Raw genomic sequence first — 16,075 nt, 5'->3', positions numbered from 1 at the left:
CTACTATATAAATAATAGATAAATACAGTATTGCCATTTTTTTGGAAGTACTTTTTATAAATCACTAACCTTTATTTGAAACCTTAATGCAGACTGAAAGAAGCAGGTACAGTGATACTTGTTCAACACTTTTTTTTTATTGATAACTTTGTGTTTTAGTTAAAATACATAAATATGTTTGCAGTTATTTAAAAAAGTAATTGCAGTTGGACTAAAAAGTCAAAGCAGATTATGAAATACAACTTTATACATGAGGGTACTGTATATGTGTCAACATGCTTAAATCAGAAAAAAAATAATGAGAAAACCTTTATTAGAAAATAATAATAATAATAATTGTTATATTGTCAGCTTTTTATGTACATTTATCCAGACACCATTTACTCTACTAACCCTGGTGATTGATTATGAACATATTTCAGGATATCCCTGAAGGACAGAAATATCTTGACTCAGATTTTGACCTCAGTGTACTGAACCTCCTCTATAGAGCTGCTGGAGTGTCTGTCGGCTCTCTGGTGTCCAGCATTTGGCTTAAAGGTCACCTGCGTATAGTTGACCTCTACTTCTTCATCACTGGTGTCCGAGTCGTCATAGTCATAAGGATTTGGAGGTACGGCTGCCCATGCTGCACTAATGTTCTCGTAGTCCTCCAGCTTTTCTTGTTTTATCTAGAGTATGGCAGAGAAAGTGACAAGAGCGTTGTAATGTCCGGCGGTGTTTGGATTTGATGCGTAGCGGAAAACATGCAGCAAAACACATTTGATTCTTGTTAGAACCAGAAGTTTTCCTACATTTAACTTTTCCTTGTCACAGAGACTGACTGTTTTTTTCCTAACACATGCTATAAACAGTACAATACTACACTAAAAAAGAATGTGGTTTAGATCCTTCTAACCTCTTCTGATGACATTGGCTTGGACACTTTCGAATACACATCCTCTTCTGGTGTCCTGCAAAAACAAATTATTATCAAATCTGGAAAGTGATGATACATTTCTCATCATCCTATTATTTGCAAAACATCTCACGTTTGCTTATTCCCAAAATGCAGAGAAGCATAGTTGAGAGAATCATTCTCCACGTGTCCTCCATTCGTTCTCGTTGGCTTTTGCGCAGAGGGGGCCTGAGCAGATGCAGACACAAGACATCGGTGAATGTACAGTAGTAACTGAATCAGTTCATTCATGTTTTAAATGCAAAGCTGTAGGTTTGTCCATTGATTCACAGCGCTGACTCGACTGACAGACGGCTGTTGACAGCCAACAGCAGCAACACACGGGGGGAAGAAACAACACTGGATCAGTCAAAGACTCACCCGCTTGTCTAAAATAGAGGTTGAGTAATGACTTAACTGAAGAACACTGAGGACAATGCAGATGTTTACACAGCAGTTGTGAGGATGGTTATTGTTTTGTATGTGTTAAAGTGAAATTGTATGAAGCCTCTGAAGTCCTGACAGATGATTTTTGATTAAATGATTACAATTATTGTCGTGTTGTGTTCCCAGGGGAAAAAATAATTTTGGGATTATGCAATGATTAAAAATTGAAACTGAGAAATTATTAAAAAGTAAGATACTGACAAAATTAAGTAAAAATTAAGTAATAATGTGTATAAACTATTATTAAAGTGAATTTTTTATTGGAATTTCATCATTTATTTCAAATTTGTCTTTGACAAAACACGAGTCCATTAAATATGGAATATTCTAAATGCAGGTCAATTAATGCTCACAATTTTGAAAGAGTGTTTTTCGTGATTGTTTTTAAGATAAGCTCTATTACACTGAAGATGAGCATCTTGGAGGGACTTGGATTAAACACTTTTAGGAACAAACAGACGAAACCACTTCAACAGACCCTGAAATTCCCTCAATTTCAGATGCTATTCCATAAACAATGTTTCATACATTTTAAATCATCCTACGTCTTTGGCTGTAAATGGAGTTTCCAAAACCAAGGTGTGATAACACTGAACATTTTAAAACTTCCTCCAGTCCTCTGTGGAAGTCACAGCAAATATAATCTGTTATGGTATGTCTTGCTGTTATTTTTTATGTGTTTGTTGTGAAGTTTGCTTTGAGTTCATGTACTCACCTGTTGTCCTTCAGGCAAATTGACAGTGCTGTAAACAGTGTTGATGTCAGCGGCAGGCCTGGGTGAACAACAGTGACGTTAAGACTAAAACCATGGTCCCTAACTGAATATAGTGAACAACAGGGAAGTCTCATTGTGCCATTCATATCTGAATGACCTTAAATGGATGCTCTGCCTAAATAATGAGCAGCAGCATCCTGCTTTCAGCCCAACAGAGCGTTCTTTGTGCTGGGTGGAGACAGTGTGCGTGGCCGCTGTCTTACGTTCTGTCTGGACGAGGCTGGCGCTGCTGGCCCTTCGTACGGAACGGCTGGTCTGACAAGAGGTCATCTCTGCTCCGGGAAGGCTCGGCCAAACCAGTCTCATCCATCTGATTAATCCTCCTGGCTTCATTCCACCAAACCTAAGTTAGTTTACACACACAAAGTTGTAATTTTGATCTAAATTTGGTATAGAAGAAGTAAAGTAAGAGTAAGAGTCATCACCAGAAAACCAAAAAAGGGCCGTGTGCGCGCAGTTCCCTGTCGGATGGATTTGTTTCTCCTCCGTCTAAAAACAAATTGACATGACAGTGGTTATACAGATCACTTACATGTGACAAGTCACTGACATTTTTTCAGACTTTCATACTTTACCTGCATGCAAAGACAATGAAAAGTAAAAGGAGCAAAATAAAACAAGACAAAAAGAAGAGCTTCACGGCCTTCATGGTGCTGTCTGTGGTTAGAAGAGGCAGAGCATCAGTGTAAAATCTTTTGGACAAATAGTTTGAAAACAATACACAGCACACATAGTTTACTCACCATCAAACAGACTGACTGGTTCTGACCGTTTTTGGCTTATCTTATTTTTTGCGACGCAGTAGTACTCCCCCGGTGACTGTGAGTACACTGTTATGGTCTGACTGTCAAAGACATGCATGTCCTTTTTCTCTTTTTTCATGTACCATGAATATTTGGCTGGAGGATAGCTGTGACTGTTGCAACTCAGCTTAACAAAACGTGTCCCCTCACCCTGCTGCACTGGTCCTTGGGTGATCTTTATGTGTTTTGGAGCATCTGAGCAGGGAAAAAGGAGAGGAAGAGAAAGGGAAGCAGGGCAAAATTACTCAGATTTCAGCGGCTGAAAATGAAAGCCAGTGCTGAATTGACAAAAGAAGTGCAGTTCCTTGAATGGTCACTTGACAGGCATCAAACGCGAGTCAATCCCCATATACCTCCATGCCAACATGCCTTGTACAAAAAAACCTTTTGGTCTCTATAGCTCATTTCTTTATTCATGACACAATGGAAGGCTTAGAGTTATGCACGTGACAGATGGGTGCCATTACACCTAACACGCCTCGGTTTCAATCAGACTCCACCTCTTTGCCCATTTTTGAATTAGCTGGGAGATGGCGACGAGAGACGCCAGACTCTCCAAAACTTCAGGAAACTTTTGGGTTTGGCCGTTGCCAATGGTGTGTCCATCTTTATATACAGTCTATATGTTAACCCTGCTTTATGTGAAAAACAAACAAAAAAAAAAATGATCACAGGGAGGGTTCTAGGGCTGGAGGTGTTGGGATAGGTGCTGGAGCCTATCCCAGCTGTCATCGGGCGAGAGGCGGGGTACACCCTGGACAGGTCTCCAGTCTATCGCAGGGCTAACACAGAGAGACAGACAACCATTCACACTCACACCTACGGCCAATTTAGAATCACCAATGAACCTAACCAGCATGTCTTTGGACGGTGGGAGGAAGCTGGAGTACCTGGAGAGAACCCACGCAGACACAGGGAGAACATGCAAACTCCACACAGAAATTCAGATTCGAACCCAGGACCTTCCTGCTGTAAGGCATCAGCGCAAACCACCTCGCCACTGGATACATATTTAAACTGCCACACATTTTACCTGTAGTCTTAAGTCTCACACGTCCTGTTTAACACTAAATAGACAAGATGCATTACATGTTCAGTGGTGTACTCACACTGGACTTTAATGTCGACTTGCTGCGAGTCACTACTTCCAACTTCATTTGTGGCTGTACAGCTGTACAGTCCGCTGTCAGAGGGACCGGCAGACTTTACAGAGAAAGTCTCCCGAGTGCCCTGGATGGGTTCTGTCTTCCCATTAGTCGTCTTCATCCAGGTGACAGAAGTCAGGTTTGGGTAGGAATCTGCTCGGCAGTTCAGGGTCAATGTTTGGGTTTCGTTCACAACAAGATCAGGCTTAGCTTCTACTTTCACGTTTTTGGGAGCATCTGCATTAAACACAAAGATAGTAATAGTAAAATGTATATTACTGCAAGGTTTCTGTCCTATGTATGGACTACACAGCTGAATTCTAATTCCTCAGCGGTTGAAAAAAATCAGATAAAGTGACAACACTACACTGAGGTTTTGCATTAACTGTATAAAGTATTATTACGGTCACCATGTGAGTAAAGTAAAAACACTGATGCTGTTGTTTGGTAGCCAGCATATTTTCTGAGCAGGTAATCCGTTGTACGAGAAATTACGAATGCTTTAAATTCATGTGTAGATGCAACAGATTGACAATACTTTTAAATATCAGTTAATGATACAAAAGGAAGCTGTGGAAATGAAAGTTCTGATTCTGATACGTGATTAACAAGAAGATCACCCACATTTCACCACCAATTTCCTGTGCGTGCTTTTGTTTGTTCCTTCGCTGTTCGAGGCTTCGCACGTGTAAACGCCCGTGTCGTTTGAAGTCACAGTAAATGTGTGCTGGTAAGTGTTTAGTTTTCCGCTGACGGGCTGTAAGACTTTCTGTTTTGAAGGCATTATCAAGGTGAAACTTGATGGCGGGTTACTTTCGGCAGTGCAGCTGATAGTCATGTGCTGACCTTCAGTGACCATGCTATCCATAGACAGACTGACATTCGTAGGAGGAACTGTGGAGAGGAAGCAAATATGAGCTTAATTTTATTTTTATTTTTTTCGGGGGGATTCAGTGCAGGATCAAGACAACCATAGCTTAGCAAGCAGATAAGCAGCAAACACATGGAAACAGCTAGCTTGCCTTCTTCTAAAGTCCACCAACCAGCATCTCCAGAATTTATTAACTGACATCATATATTATTGTTTAATCCGTATAAAAGATGAAGTGTAAAAACCATAAGCTGCAATTTTACACAAGGCTGTCCTTGAGCCTTGTCCTGTTTTCTGCCGGACACTTCTTGTCAAATTTATTATTGGCTTTTGTACAGATGAAACAAATGGACTGAGCTACAATGTGTTAATTTATGACCGGAAAGTGTTAGTGGCCAGATCCACCTTCATGCATGCTCCCTTCAACTAGGCAAAATTTAATCTAAATCTCTGAATTATTATTAATTAATGAAATTGAATTGTTAAAAACCAATGAATAAAAAAAGTGTTGATGCATGTGTGAAGCAATCAGGTGTCAAGGCAGATTCAAACTTGATGCAAAAGCGTACAGCAACGAGCAGAACACGTTTACTTACACAGTACTTCTATGCATGCTGGCTCACTTGTATCCCCTTTACCAATGATGTTGGATGTATTGCATGTGTAACACGCTTCATCTGCTCTTTGAACCGACGTCAAAACATAGTGGAGGGCATCCCGGCTTGTTAATTCCGTCCTCTTTGAAGGCTCAGTCTTTTTGTAACTGTACCAGGATATCCATGTGTCCTCTGGATATGCACGAGTCTCGCAGGTGAATGTGAGACGGCTGTCAGCTTTCACCCTGCCATTATCAGCACCCTGGAGGGAAATGTTGGTTAGCCTTGGTTTGTCTGGAAAAAACAAAGAAACAAAAAAATAACTTTCAGTATGTGTTGTTGGTGATACAGATGTATTTATCTTTTCTACATCATCACTGTCATCGGCATATACATTTTAGCACAAGAAGTGCAAAACTTACATTGAACTTTAAGCTGACGTTCCTTTGATGTTCCACGACCCACAGCGTTTTGGGCAACACATCTGTATGCACCGCTGTCTTCCGGCTTTATGCTTTCGATACGATATATCTTATTTCTGTTAACAATGGTTGAATCTTTTTGCCACTCAAATGTGACATCCTTTGGGTTGGCTCTTGTCACATTACATGTAAGAGTAACTGCTTGTCCTTCTGAAACATCACAGCTTTTTTGAAGCAAAATCTGTGTCTCCAATGAAATCTGTATCTCGACGCTGGGGCTATCTAAAAAAAAAAAAAAAAAAAAAAAAAGATTTTAGAACAGCACATCTTTCAGTTAATTCTCTATAACAAGCCAAACACAGTGCTCATAAATCAAAATAGGATACACTGTAGTATTCGCATTCAAATCTTTACATATTAGATTAGAGATTTTTAGTGAGAAAATTAGATCTATAGTAAAATGAATGAAGTTAAACAGGACATACTTACATTGTACATCAATACTGACATCATTTGATTTCTGCCTTCCATGTTTGTTTGTAGCTTCACAATGGTATAATCCATTCTGTGAATCCTTAACTGATTTCCTCGTCCATTTGGCCCCAGAGAACATCTCTTTGTCACCATCTTTAAACCAAATAAAGTTTGCTTCAGGCTTCCCTTTGGCAGAGCATGTGAGAACCACAGAGCTTCCCTCTTTTATATTTTTGGAGCTTATCTCAGCCAGTGTGTCTTTAGGAGGATCTAGGAGAAATCAGCCAAACACAGCAACAACAGTAAAATGTACAGACTGTTTGATTGCAGTGTTAGGAAAAAGTTACAGCTTAGAATTTAGCAACAGTAAGCAGGTGACGATCTCCTGCTTTCAAGTTCGAACAATGCACAGTTTAACAATGCAGGTATGTGGCTGCAACGATCCAATATCTTTCTGACAGAACATACTCCTCATTATGTCACATGACTAAATCTTCTCATGCATTCTGATCTTAAAATATTACTAACAGATAACAGAAGTAACATCAGAGGAACAAGAGAAAAGATTTGAGCTTTAAAGACATATTTAACACAATGGAGGAGTTTTGTAACAAATTCCACCTTTGTGCAGCAATTAATTAAGATCTCTCAACAGTGGACGTTCCTTACATGAACTTACATTCAACGGTCATGCTGATATTCTGAATCAGATATTTGTCGGTGTTATCTTGCGTTTGACATGAAAACACACTCCCATCGTGCTTCCAGGTGGCTTCAAAGGTGTGTGTGGCGACTTTGGACTCTGGATTCATCGCAAGAGTTTCCAGCGGCTGTGGTGTCAGTGTCTGAATCTGTAGGCTTGAAGGACATGAACTCAAAGTGGAGCATGTGAGGGTTATCGTCTCATTTTCCACCACGACAGGCGGCTTCTCAAACGTGATCAGGCATGGGTTGTCTGAAAATATGAAAGAAAGACAGCATACAAAGAAGAGCTGAATGTCTTGCTCTGATTAAGTGTACATAAGTGTATATAGTAGAATACATACAGGACATGGCTGCAGCTTGGAAGTTCTAACCAATAAAGATAAAATATGCCCCCAAATATATAAATAAATAAAACCTGTAATATTTGGTCTGGGCTGTTTGGTGTCAGTCAACATGTAACTGGGCAAAGTGTGGGCGGATGTGTTGTCTTCCTCTTTTATTTGGTACTGAAAGCTCACGAGGTGCAGCAGACCTGAGCTATATTCTAACTTGTCTGCCTCTGTATTCATGACTGATTGTTTTCATGTAACTTATTTTCCTATAATCATCCAAAATCACTATTATTTGATATTAGTTTTGTTTGTGACATTCATTCATAAAAGCAGTTTCTTGCTTCTTTTCTTGATTTCATTTCTAATTTATTCCATCATTTTTCCTCAAGATAAAACAATGTTCATTATTATTTTTTTCTCAATAACCTGTTATTGAATTTTAAATAAAGTTTGCACTGTACTTACAGTATGTTTGCACATTTTATTTCTACGTATTTTGTTAGTGTCGTTCAGTATTCTGATCTTTGTACTTACCCACTACTGTGAGATTTGCCTCTGGGTTAGTAGCCCATATATCATAATTGCCATTTTCCCCCACATATCTAAAAGAATAGTGTCCGCTGTCACTTTTGTTCAGATTGCAGATCAAAATACTGCAAGATTCTGCTGTTCTCACTGAAGCACGCGTCCAACTTTGAGATCCAATATATGTCGTTCTGTTTGCAAAGTCTGTACTGACAGGACGCACTGATAATTTTGTACTGTATATAATGGTGGCCTCATAGTCCTTTTTTTCCTTGTTATATACTGGATCTTTCATCCAAAACCAGTACGCTTCATAAAGATTAGCAGGTGCCTTGACTTTGCATTTGATTTCAACGCAGGACCCCTCTGCAGCAGTCAGTTGAGTTTCTTCTAGTGTGAAGGGGTTTACCTTGTAAGAAAAACCTACATTGGAGAGAAAGCAAGGGGAACAAGTCAGGTATTAAATGTGACTTTAACGTGAATGTTAAAAGAGAACATTACTACAGTGGAGTGATGAAATACCTACTTTTTGCTATGGCCAGAAAAACCAACCAGCACACTGTATGAACCTTCATTTTCACACAGGATTAACTCTCTGCAACAAAAACAAAGCAAATAAAAAATACATTATGTGTGTGGGGCGGATGTTTATTCGGTTTGTCAGTGCACCTACGCTAGATACCGTCTTCCTTCCTCCTCTTACTGCCTACTACAATAGTTTATGTTGTCTTATTTTAACATTATCTCTTTTACCCCCAACTAAATCAGCACAGCTGGTGATTTTATTACATTTCAGTACAGAGCGTCCTAAAATCTAAAATTGTGTGTTCTGATACATCTGGCCTCAAAACAGACATTTGCCATTTAGTTAGTAACACTTCGTTACCTAAAATGTACCATTTGGGAACACCTGTAACTTGTGTACTACTGAAGCCACGACACGCTACGCATCACATATTTAGAATGCTAACAATACATTTGGTTTATTTGGACATTTATCTTAAATTTTAAATACAACATTAAAAAAAATAAAAATAAATTGTGTGTCTTATTACCTTTTCAGGGTAATAATTTCAATATATTCAATATATTTCATTACTTCAGAATGTTTCTTTCAAAATCAAATCTCAGCTCTGATATTCTTTCAAATAGGAGATATTTTAGAACAAACGATACAAAGATATGTTTGCTCTTACCTCACATGATGTAACACAGCAATGTTCAACACATTATCTAGAGTCACAAAAAGATGCAGAAAAAGGAAGTTTTCGCAGTTGACTTAATAGCTTGCTAAGTATTTGCATGCCCGGTCATGCAAGCAAGAGAACACTTTCTTTAATAGTTCAAGTATTGAAGGCGTTTAGATTTTTTTTTTTTTTCTTTTAACTGGCAAGCTTGTACGTGAGCAGTAGAACCTCCTCTCACTTCCTCTTTTTAAAACTTTGTCAAGCCTGAACACTTCTATTCAGGATATATGGGTGAGATGTCTTAAACAGGCACAGAGAAGATTACAGTTTTTGTTTTTTTATTTGCAGATTTTATGTATATCATATTTATAATGTTCTTTAGCACTAAGAGTGAAAAGTGTATCAAAAGATTTGAGAAACGTTCTCTGAGAGTGTTTCACATGAGATGTGAAACACGAGATCAACAGGAAGCATCTCAAACACAAGCGCATTTGTCTTTATTTCCCCTCTCCTAAAGCAACAGCCACTATATTCTCAGCGTCGGCAGCCATTTCATCGATAGCACCGTTTAAGGCCTGAAGCATGGCAGCGAAGGAGCGGCTGGCAGAGCGGGCGTGTCTAGGCATCGCCATCTCCAGCAGCTTCGACGAGGCCGTGGCCAAGTCCTTCTCTGCTGCCGCCAGACGTTTTTTCACCTCCCCTTTGGTGACTTCCACTGACAGTGCACAAGTCCTCATCCCTTTGAGACGCGTGGGTTCTGTGGCACGCTGCCGGGCCAGTCGCTCAACCGATTCATCATCCAGGCACAGAGATAACTGTGCTTTTGTCAGGATCCGCACTGCTACGCTTGAGTCCACCATAGACGCCACCAGGGGAACGGGAATAGCTGAGACCCCGCCAGATAGTGAGGCAGCCGCCCACACCAGCGCTTTGAATGCCTCCTTTTTCTGGGTGACCAGCATGGAGGTAAGCGTTGGAAGAGCCAAAAGAAGGGAATGGGCTCGGATTTCTGGAAGGTTGTTGCTCAAGTCTGCCAAAAGGTCAGGGAAGTCAAACTTCTCCAGAGTGGAGGGTCTGACCAGGTAGACTTTAGGCTGTGCCACACCCTGAGATGTCAGTACGTTCAGGCTGGCTTTCTTCTTGTCTTCCAGGCTCTTTTCTGTGTCTTTCACAGAAGCTAAGAGTAGGAAGTAAACAGTTTGTCGCTGCAACGAACGGGCCTCCAAGTAAACCTCCACACTGTTTAGCTGGGGTGTCTGTGTGAATGTCATAAACACAGCATTGTAGCGGAGGAACTTTACTCTGTCCATGTATCCCTCTGGTTCAAATGGGGACGTGGTTGGGACGGGTGGCAGGTCCCATAGACGGAAGTCAGGGTGTTTCGGACTAGGGTAGCCAGCAACTTCCTCAGAGGCAACGGGGGAGGGAGAAGGAGCTGCTCCCTCATCGCCAGGTCCGAGGCCGCGGAGAGAGTTCATGAATGAGGCTTTCTCTTCCCCACGGTCCCCCACCACAGCTAAATTAATCCGGCTGATGAGGAGGTCCTCCACCGCGTCCTTAACATCTGATAACTTGTTGTTCTCTATGGACTCTTTGAGGGTCTCAAGGAGGTTCAGGCCTCTGAAGACATCAGCCATTGCTGTGAAAATATGAAGATATGAATAATGTCATAAGAGTTATTTATTAGACATCATGTGAATAAAAAACTATTTGTAGTGAAAAATAAAGTATAATTAAACAATAACTTACTCATGTTAGAGTATATCTGTTCCTTTTGCACACATTGAAGTTTTAACACAATAGCAGCAAAAATTAAACAGCAAAAAAAAAATAAAAAATTCCCGAGTTTGTAAAAGAGTTATTTATTTCATGACCCTTAGATTTATCAAGAGATCCATAGAATATTCAACTCTAATTGCACCACATACAGTAACTACCTTAATAAATCTAGTAAATAAATTACATTTTTAATACTGATGTACAATTGTTGCATTATAAATGCCCATCTAATAGCAATGTATTTAACAATATTACAGGCACATGTATTGTGTTTGGGTACTTCAGTGCCTTCAGTATCCTTATCTGATTGTACTTTAAATGCAGATTTGGAATGCAGCACTTGTACTGGAGTATTTTTAGTTGTACTTTCACTTTTACTTCAGTATATTACTACCAGCTAATGATCCTACAATAGCCCATTGCTTTAGTTTCCACTGAAACAACACTACACACACTTACCTGTATGTCTGGAGCAGGAGCAGCACTCTGGTTGAAATATTTTTGCTGATTCTTCTGCAGCTCTGAAGCAGTGACAGTGTCAGGTTGATCTATTTAAGGTGTCCGTCCAGCTAGTGGAACATTCTAATCCGGTAAGCTCAGCCATAATCCACAATCAGTTTAAGCACATACATGCGTACTACGAGTGTATGTAGAGCTTCCAGGTGTTAGCCTACAAGAATGCATACACCTTCACAAGCACATAACATACACACAGTGTGGTTTTTAAGGAAGCATTACTCAAGAAGCAGCAGTATGTATTATTCACCTCAGTTTAAATTATTAGTCAATAGCTGTAACAAGCCAGTGAAACTTAAACTAAAATTAAAAATTAAACCCTAAAAACATGCACCTTTTATTGAGGCATTGACTCATCTTAATATGAGGATTGTTTGGTGAGGTCTATCTTCCGTGAAGGTAGGATTACTGTGGGACTGGTCTATTTGACTTGGTCTGTTCGAGTTAGTTTTAACTTATCAGTACCATACAAACTAATTTAACTGTGCAGTCCACAATGATAAAAAGATAAGATCTTAGTAAATGTAACTAAAGATGGAGGTGTAAACCAGTACTTTAAGTAGTCTAACCATACCACACCATCACAAGTGTACTTAAGCATAATGCTTCTAAAGTTTTTAGTATTTTTAGTAGTTCTATCAGTGTTAGTAGTTTTAATATTTTAGTTTCTCATTTAGTTCCAACACACAAAGCACAATCCACAAGCTGAAAACAGTGTTTTACTATAAAACTTGTTACATGAGTTTTGATTTCCTTTTCTTATAAAAAGGAAATCAGTAATGTATCAAGTAAACCACGCCACAAGGTTTTGCTTTCTTCCTTTTAGAGGAACCCAGAATGCAAAACGTTTCACACCTGCTTGCTGTTTCAGATGCTATTTTCGGCTCGCATGCTCTTGTTCGTTTGACAGCAGAAGACAAGCCACTGCGAATGGGTGTGTTTCCTCTAGATTTGTTAGTTCATTTTAAATACAAAATTGTTTGGCTAACGAAATGGCTTTAATTTAAAGAAATTATTCACTGAGTAGTTACTCATACATACTTTATTTTACTCTTCCTTAGAAAAATGGTACATTTAAAAAAATAACTACTTCTACTATCTCATAATACACTATACATACTCTATAATAAAACATTCACTCACCTTGTATGCATTTTAATCCTATTTGTTCAGAGATTCTCAGGTGCAACTGTTGCAACTGTGTGCTGTGAAATTTTTACCTTTGTGTTGTGCAACCAACAAAAGCTGTAGTTTAATATTTGAACTTTGGACACAGCAGGCTTTATATTTTTCCTGGATTCTAATCTATAAGCAAAGCTACGCTAACTAGCCTCTCTTATGTTACCTTCCCACTCTGCACAGACATGTAAGTAATATTAATCTTATCTAATCTAAATTTTCCCAAATGATACACTGCCTCAATACTGATTGATCATTGTGTGAATTTGGATCCTAACAAATAATCAAAGAATACTGTTTCCATGAATCAGAATCAGAATCGGAATCAGCTGTAATGGCCAAGTATGTACACATACAAGGAATTTGACTCTGGCAACTTTTCTCTCTAGTACAGAAACAACTTAAGTAAGTGAAATAAAAATAAAATAAAATAAAATAAAACAAAACTAAAATAAATCTCAATCTGTACACATAAAATATAGGATAAGAGTAGATATATACACCAAACCAGGGTTATTGTACAGTGAGTATATACAACAGTGCAGAGTTATTGATTACTGTTCATGTGGATGGTCTCACACTCTGTGACTGCTCAGAGTTCATTAGAGTGACAGCCCGGGGGAAGAAACTGTTGTGGCGGGTGGTTTTGGCGTACAGTGCTCTGTAACGCCGGCCTGAGGGGAGGAGTCTAAACAGGTTGTGACAGGGGTGTGAGGGGTCTGTGGAGATTTTCCTGGCCCACTTCCTGACCCGGGACCGGTACAGGTCCTGGATGGAGGGAAGATCGGTACCAATGATCCTCTCTGCAGACCTGACTGTTCTATGCAGTCTGTCCCTGTCATGCCTGGTGGCGGATCCAAACCAGACTGTGATGGACGTGGTCAGGACAGACTGGACTATTGCAGTGTAAAAGATGATCAGCAGCTCCTGAGGCAGGTTGAACTTCCTGAGCTGACGCAGAAAGTACAGCCTCTGCTGGGCCTTCTTCCTTACAGAGTCTATGTATCCACTTCAGGTCCCGTACGATTGTGGACCCTAGGAACCTGAATGACTCCACTGTGGGGACTATCCCGTTGAGGATTGTGAGAGGAGGGGTTGATGGGGGTCTCTTCCTGAAGTCCATTGTCATCTCCACAGTTTTGAGCGGGTTTAGCTCCAGGTGGTTCTGACTGCACCAGAGGACCAGCTGGTCCACTTCCCTTTTGTATGCAGACTCGTCGCCGCCCCGGATGAGTGCAACGATGGTGGTGTCGTCTGCAAACAAGGCCGCTTTAGTGCACGGGCTTGCCTGGGCTGAAGCCCAGGGGCCTCCCAGCCTAGGGGCCTCCCAAATTCAGGTTCATGGTGAGCTGAAAAGGTCATATTGTTTTGTAACTTGTCAGGTTTTCTGTCAATCACTCTAATCGCACGTTACGTGGCTGCTGATTGATCCAAATTAGGAGTGACCCACGTGGCCCCATAGCCTATGGCCCGTGGGCTTACCTATCAGAATGTGTATAGTTAGTTTTGGGGTGTGTCCCTCTGTGATTGAGTGACAAGTGGAAAATGTCGGAGAGGATGTTTGAGAGTGGTGCCCAGAAAAGAAAAACACTTATTAAGGAGTTGCGCTCCTAAAGAGCATCCCAAAGCTCACCGGATTTTTTAAACCAGCTGCTGCTGAAGATGGACCCAGCACCGGAGGAAGCTCGCTAAGTTCGCTAAGTTCGCTAAGTTAGCTAGCTTCCTCCGTTAGCGACTCTAAAGCCCAAATTATGCTTCCGCGTTGACACAGCGCGTCCGTGCGTACGGACCTATTGCGGACCTATTGCGTCCTTGCGGACCCCCGTGCGTCCTACGCAAGGGCCAGACGTGCACCTCCAAAAAATCCTCGACGCGCGTGGAGGCGACGCAACAGCAACGCAGCAGCAACGCAGCGGCATTGGCTGTGATTGGTCCACTAACTACATCCGCTGGAGACCGCTTTTCCGGTTTCCACTCATAAACATCATTGTCTCCTTTGTCGTGCCCTAATTTGCAATAGAAGTATTTCTTCCTCTGCTTGAATAATTTGGAGCTCCAACGCCAGTCTCTCTGTCTCGGTGTCCATCGTTCACTGTGACTACAACAAAAGCCGGAAGGTAAATAACTATACGAGGCGAGATACGTCACAAGAGTCTCGGTCGGTCGGTCACAAAAAATCATAGCGCCCTCTACCGGTGTGGCATGCATTTCGACACGTAAACCCCACGCAGAACCATCACGGTCTCACGACTGCGTCCAAGCAACTGCGTGGCCATTGCGTGACCATTGCGTGATCACTACGCGGAAGCATAATCCAGCCTTAACCCACACACCGGAGGGGGCGGAGGAGGCGTACTCCGCGCAGGTGGATGTAGCTGGAGAGGAGCAGGGGACCACCCGCAGCAGTGGAGGGGAGGAGGAGGGGGGAGCACACGAGCCCCACAGAGAGGACCAGGCTGCAAACCAGTTGGGGGGAGACGAGTCAGATGACCAATATAACAGTGACCCGGGCCGCTGGGGAAACAATATTGACTCAAAAGTGCGCGTAAGAAAGTGCTGTATTTATAGCTTGTGCAGGTTATAAATTGTTGTGGTTGTGCATTGTTTTAAGAGAAATGCACATTTGCTCAGATGTTTGTCTAGATTATACTGCAAACCTTCTATAAATGTTGCTCAGTTTCATCTTTTTGGTACCTGGCATTAGGCCATGTTGCTATCTATGGTGCTGAACGGAGTATGTTTGTGTGTTTGTGCAGGTGGTTCACAGGGCCCGCTGAGGCCAGAGAAGAGGCTCCTACTTTGATCTGTTGCTGTTCTTTGCTTATGCTGTTGTTAGTTATTATCACTGTTTGTGCAGACAGGTGATGGTTGGTGATGTTTTTCATAATATCGTTTGAAATCATACTTTTGGTTTTATTATCACCATAAGTTGCTGTGTGTGGTTGTTAAATAAAGTGTCTTGCTCAAGTGGGCTCAGTGATATGTTAATAATATTATGGTGTTTTCTGGCTCAAAGAGGGAAAACTCATTGTTGTATGTCTTGAAAGAAACTAATGCATTTTGTGAGATTAGATTACCTAGATATTACACTTTTTTTAAAATGACACTCTATAAATCGAGGGGATGGGGGGCCTACAATACCTCTCAGCCCCGGGGCCTAACATTGGGTTAAGGCGGCCCTGTCTGCAAACTTCAGGAGTTTCACAGAAGGATCCCTTGAGGTGCAGTCAGTGGTGTAACGGGAGAAGAGCAGTAGGGAGAGAACACATCCCTGGGGGGCGCCAGTGCTGAGGGAACGGGTGCTGGATGTGAAGTTACCCAGTTTCACCTGCTGCCTTCTGTCAGTCAGGAAACTGGTAATCCACTGACAGGTGGAGGGGGG

At 41.1% G+C, this 16,075-nt stretch overlaps 2 protein-coding genes across 2 annotated transcripts; both read right to left on the bottom strand.

The window, feature by feature from the left end:
- Positions 1-119: 119 nt before the first annotated feature.
- LOC311497116 (B-cell receptor CD22) lies at positions 120-9,684 on the bottom strand. Its single transcript, XM_084557265.1, has 17 exons — positions 9,229-9,684; positions 8,559-8,627; positions 8,042-8,455; positions 7,150-7,425; positions 6,486-6,740; positions 5,997-6,278; positions 5,575-5,868; positions 4,732-5,001; positions 4,072-4,344; positions 2,903-3,157; positions 2,735-2,816; positions 2,585-2,648; positions 2,363-2,502; positions 2,100-2,157; positions 1,032-1,126; positions 899-953; positions 120-671 (listed from the first exon to the last, which is right to left on the bottom strand). The coding sequence occupies exons 2-17, from the start codon at positions 8,605-8,607 to the stop codon at positions 453-455; spliced, it is 3,081 nt and encodes a 1,026-aa protein (XP_084413391.1). The 5' UTR covers positions 8,608-8,627; positions 9,229-9,684; the 3' UTR covers positions 120-452.
- A 2-nt stretch (positions 9,685-9,686) lies between these two features.
- irgq2 (immunity-related GTPase family, q2) lies at positions 9,687-10,856 on the bottom strand (the record flags this gene model as incomplete). Its single annotated transcript, XM_084557274.1, has 1 exon — positions 9,687-10,856. One exon carries the CDS (start codon positions 10,854-10,856, stop codon positions 9,717-9,719), a length of 1,140 nt encoding a protein of 379 aa, XP_084413400.1. The 3' UTR covers positions 9,687-9,716.
- Between the last annotated feature and the right edge of the window lie 5,219 nt (positions 10,857-16,075).

The sequence above is a fragment of the Chelon labrosus genome (assembly GCF_963514085.1).
Source record: "Chelon labrosus genome assembly, chromosome: 12".
In the NCBI taxonomy this organism is placed as follows: Eukaryota; Metazoa; Chordata; class Actinopteri; order Mugiliformes; family Mugilidae; genus Chelon; species Chelon labrosus.
The sequence above is the reverse complement of the archived record's forward strand: the minus strand, read 5'-3'. Positions and strand labels throughout refer to the sequence as shown.

Coding starts and splice junctions, on each gene's coding strand:
- LOC311497116 (XM_084557265.1), bottom strand. CDS start 8,607: ATGAAGGTTCATACAGTGTGCTGGTTGGTTTTTCTGGCCATAGCAAAA. Junction 5,869..5,996: donor ACGTCAGCTTAAAGTTCAAT/GTAAGTTTTGCA, acceptor TGTTTTTTCCAG/ACAAACCAAGGCTAACCAAC. Junction 2,158..2,362: donor CAGCCTCGTCCAGACAGAAC/GTAAGACAGCGG, acceptor TTGTTCACCCAG/GCCTGCCGCTGACATCAACA.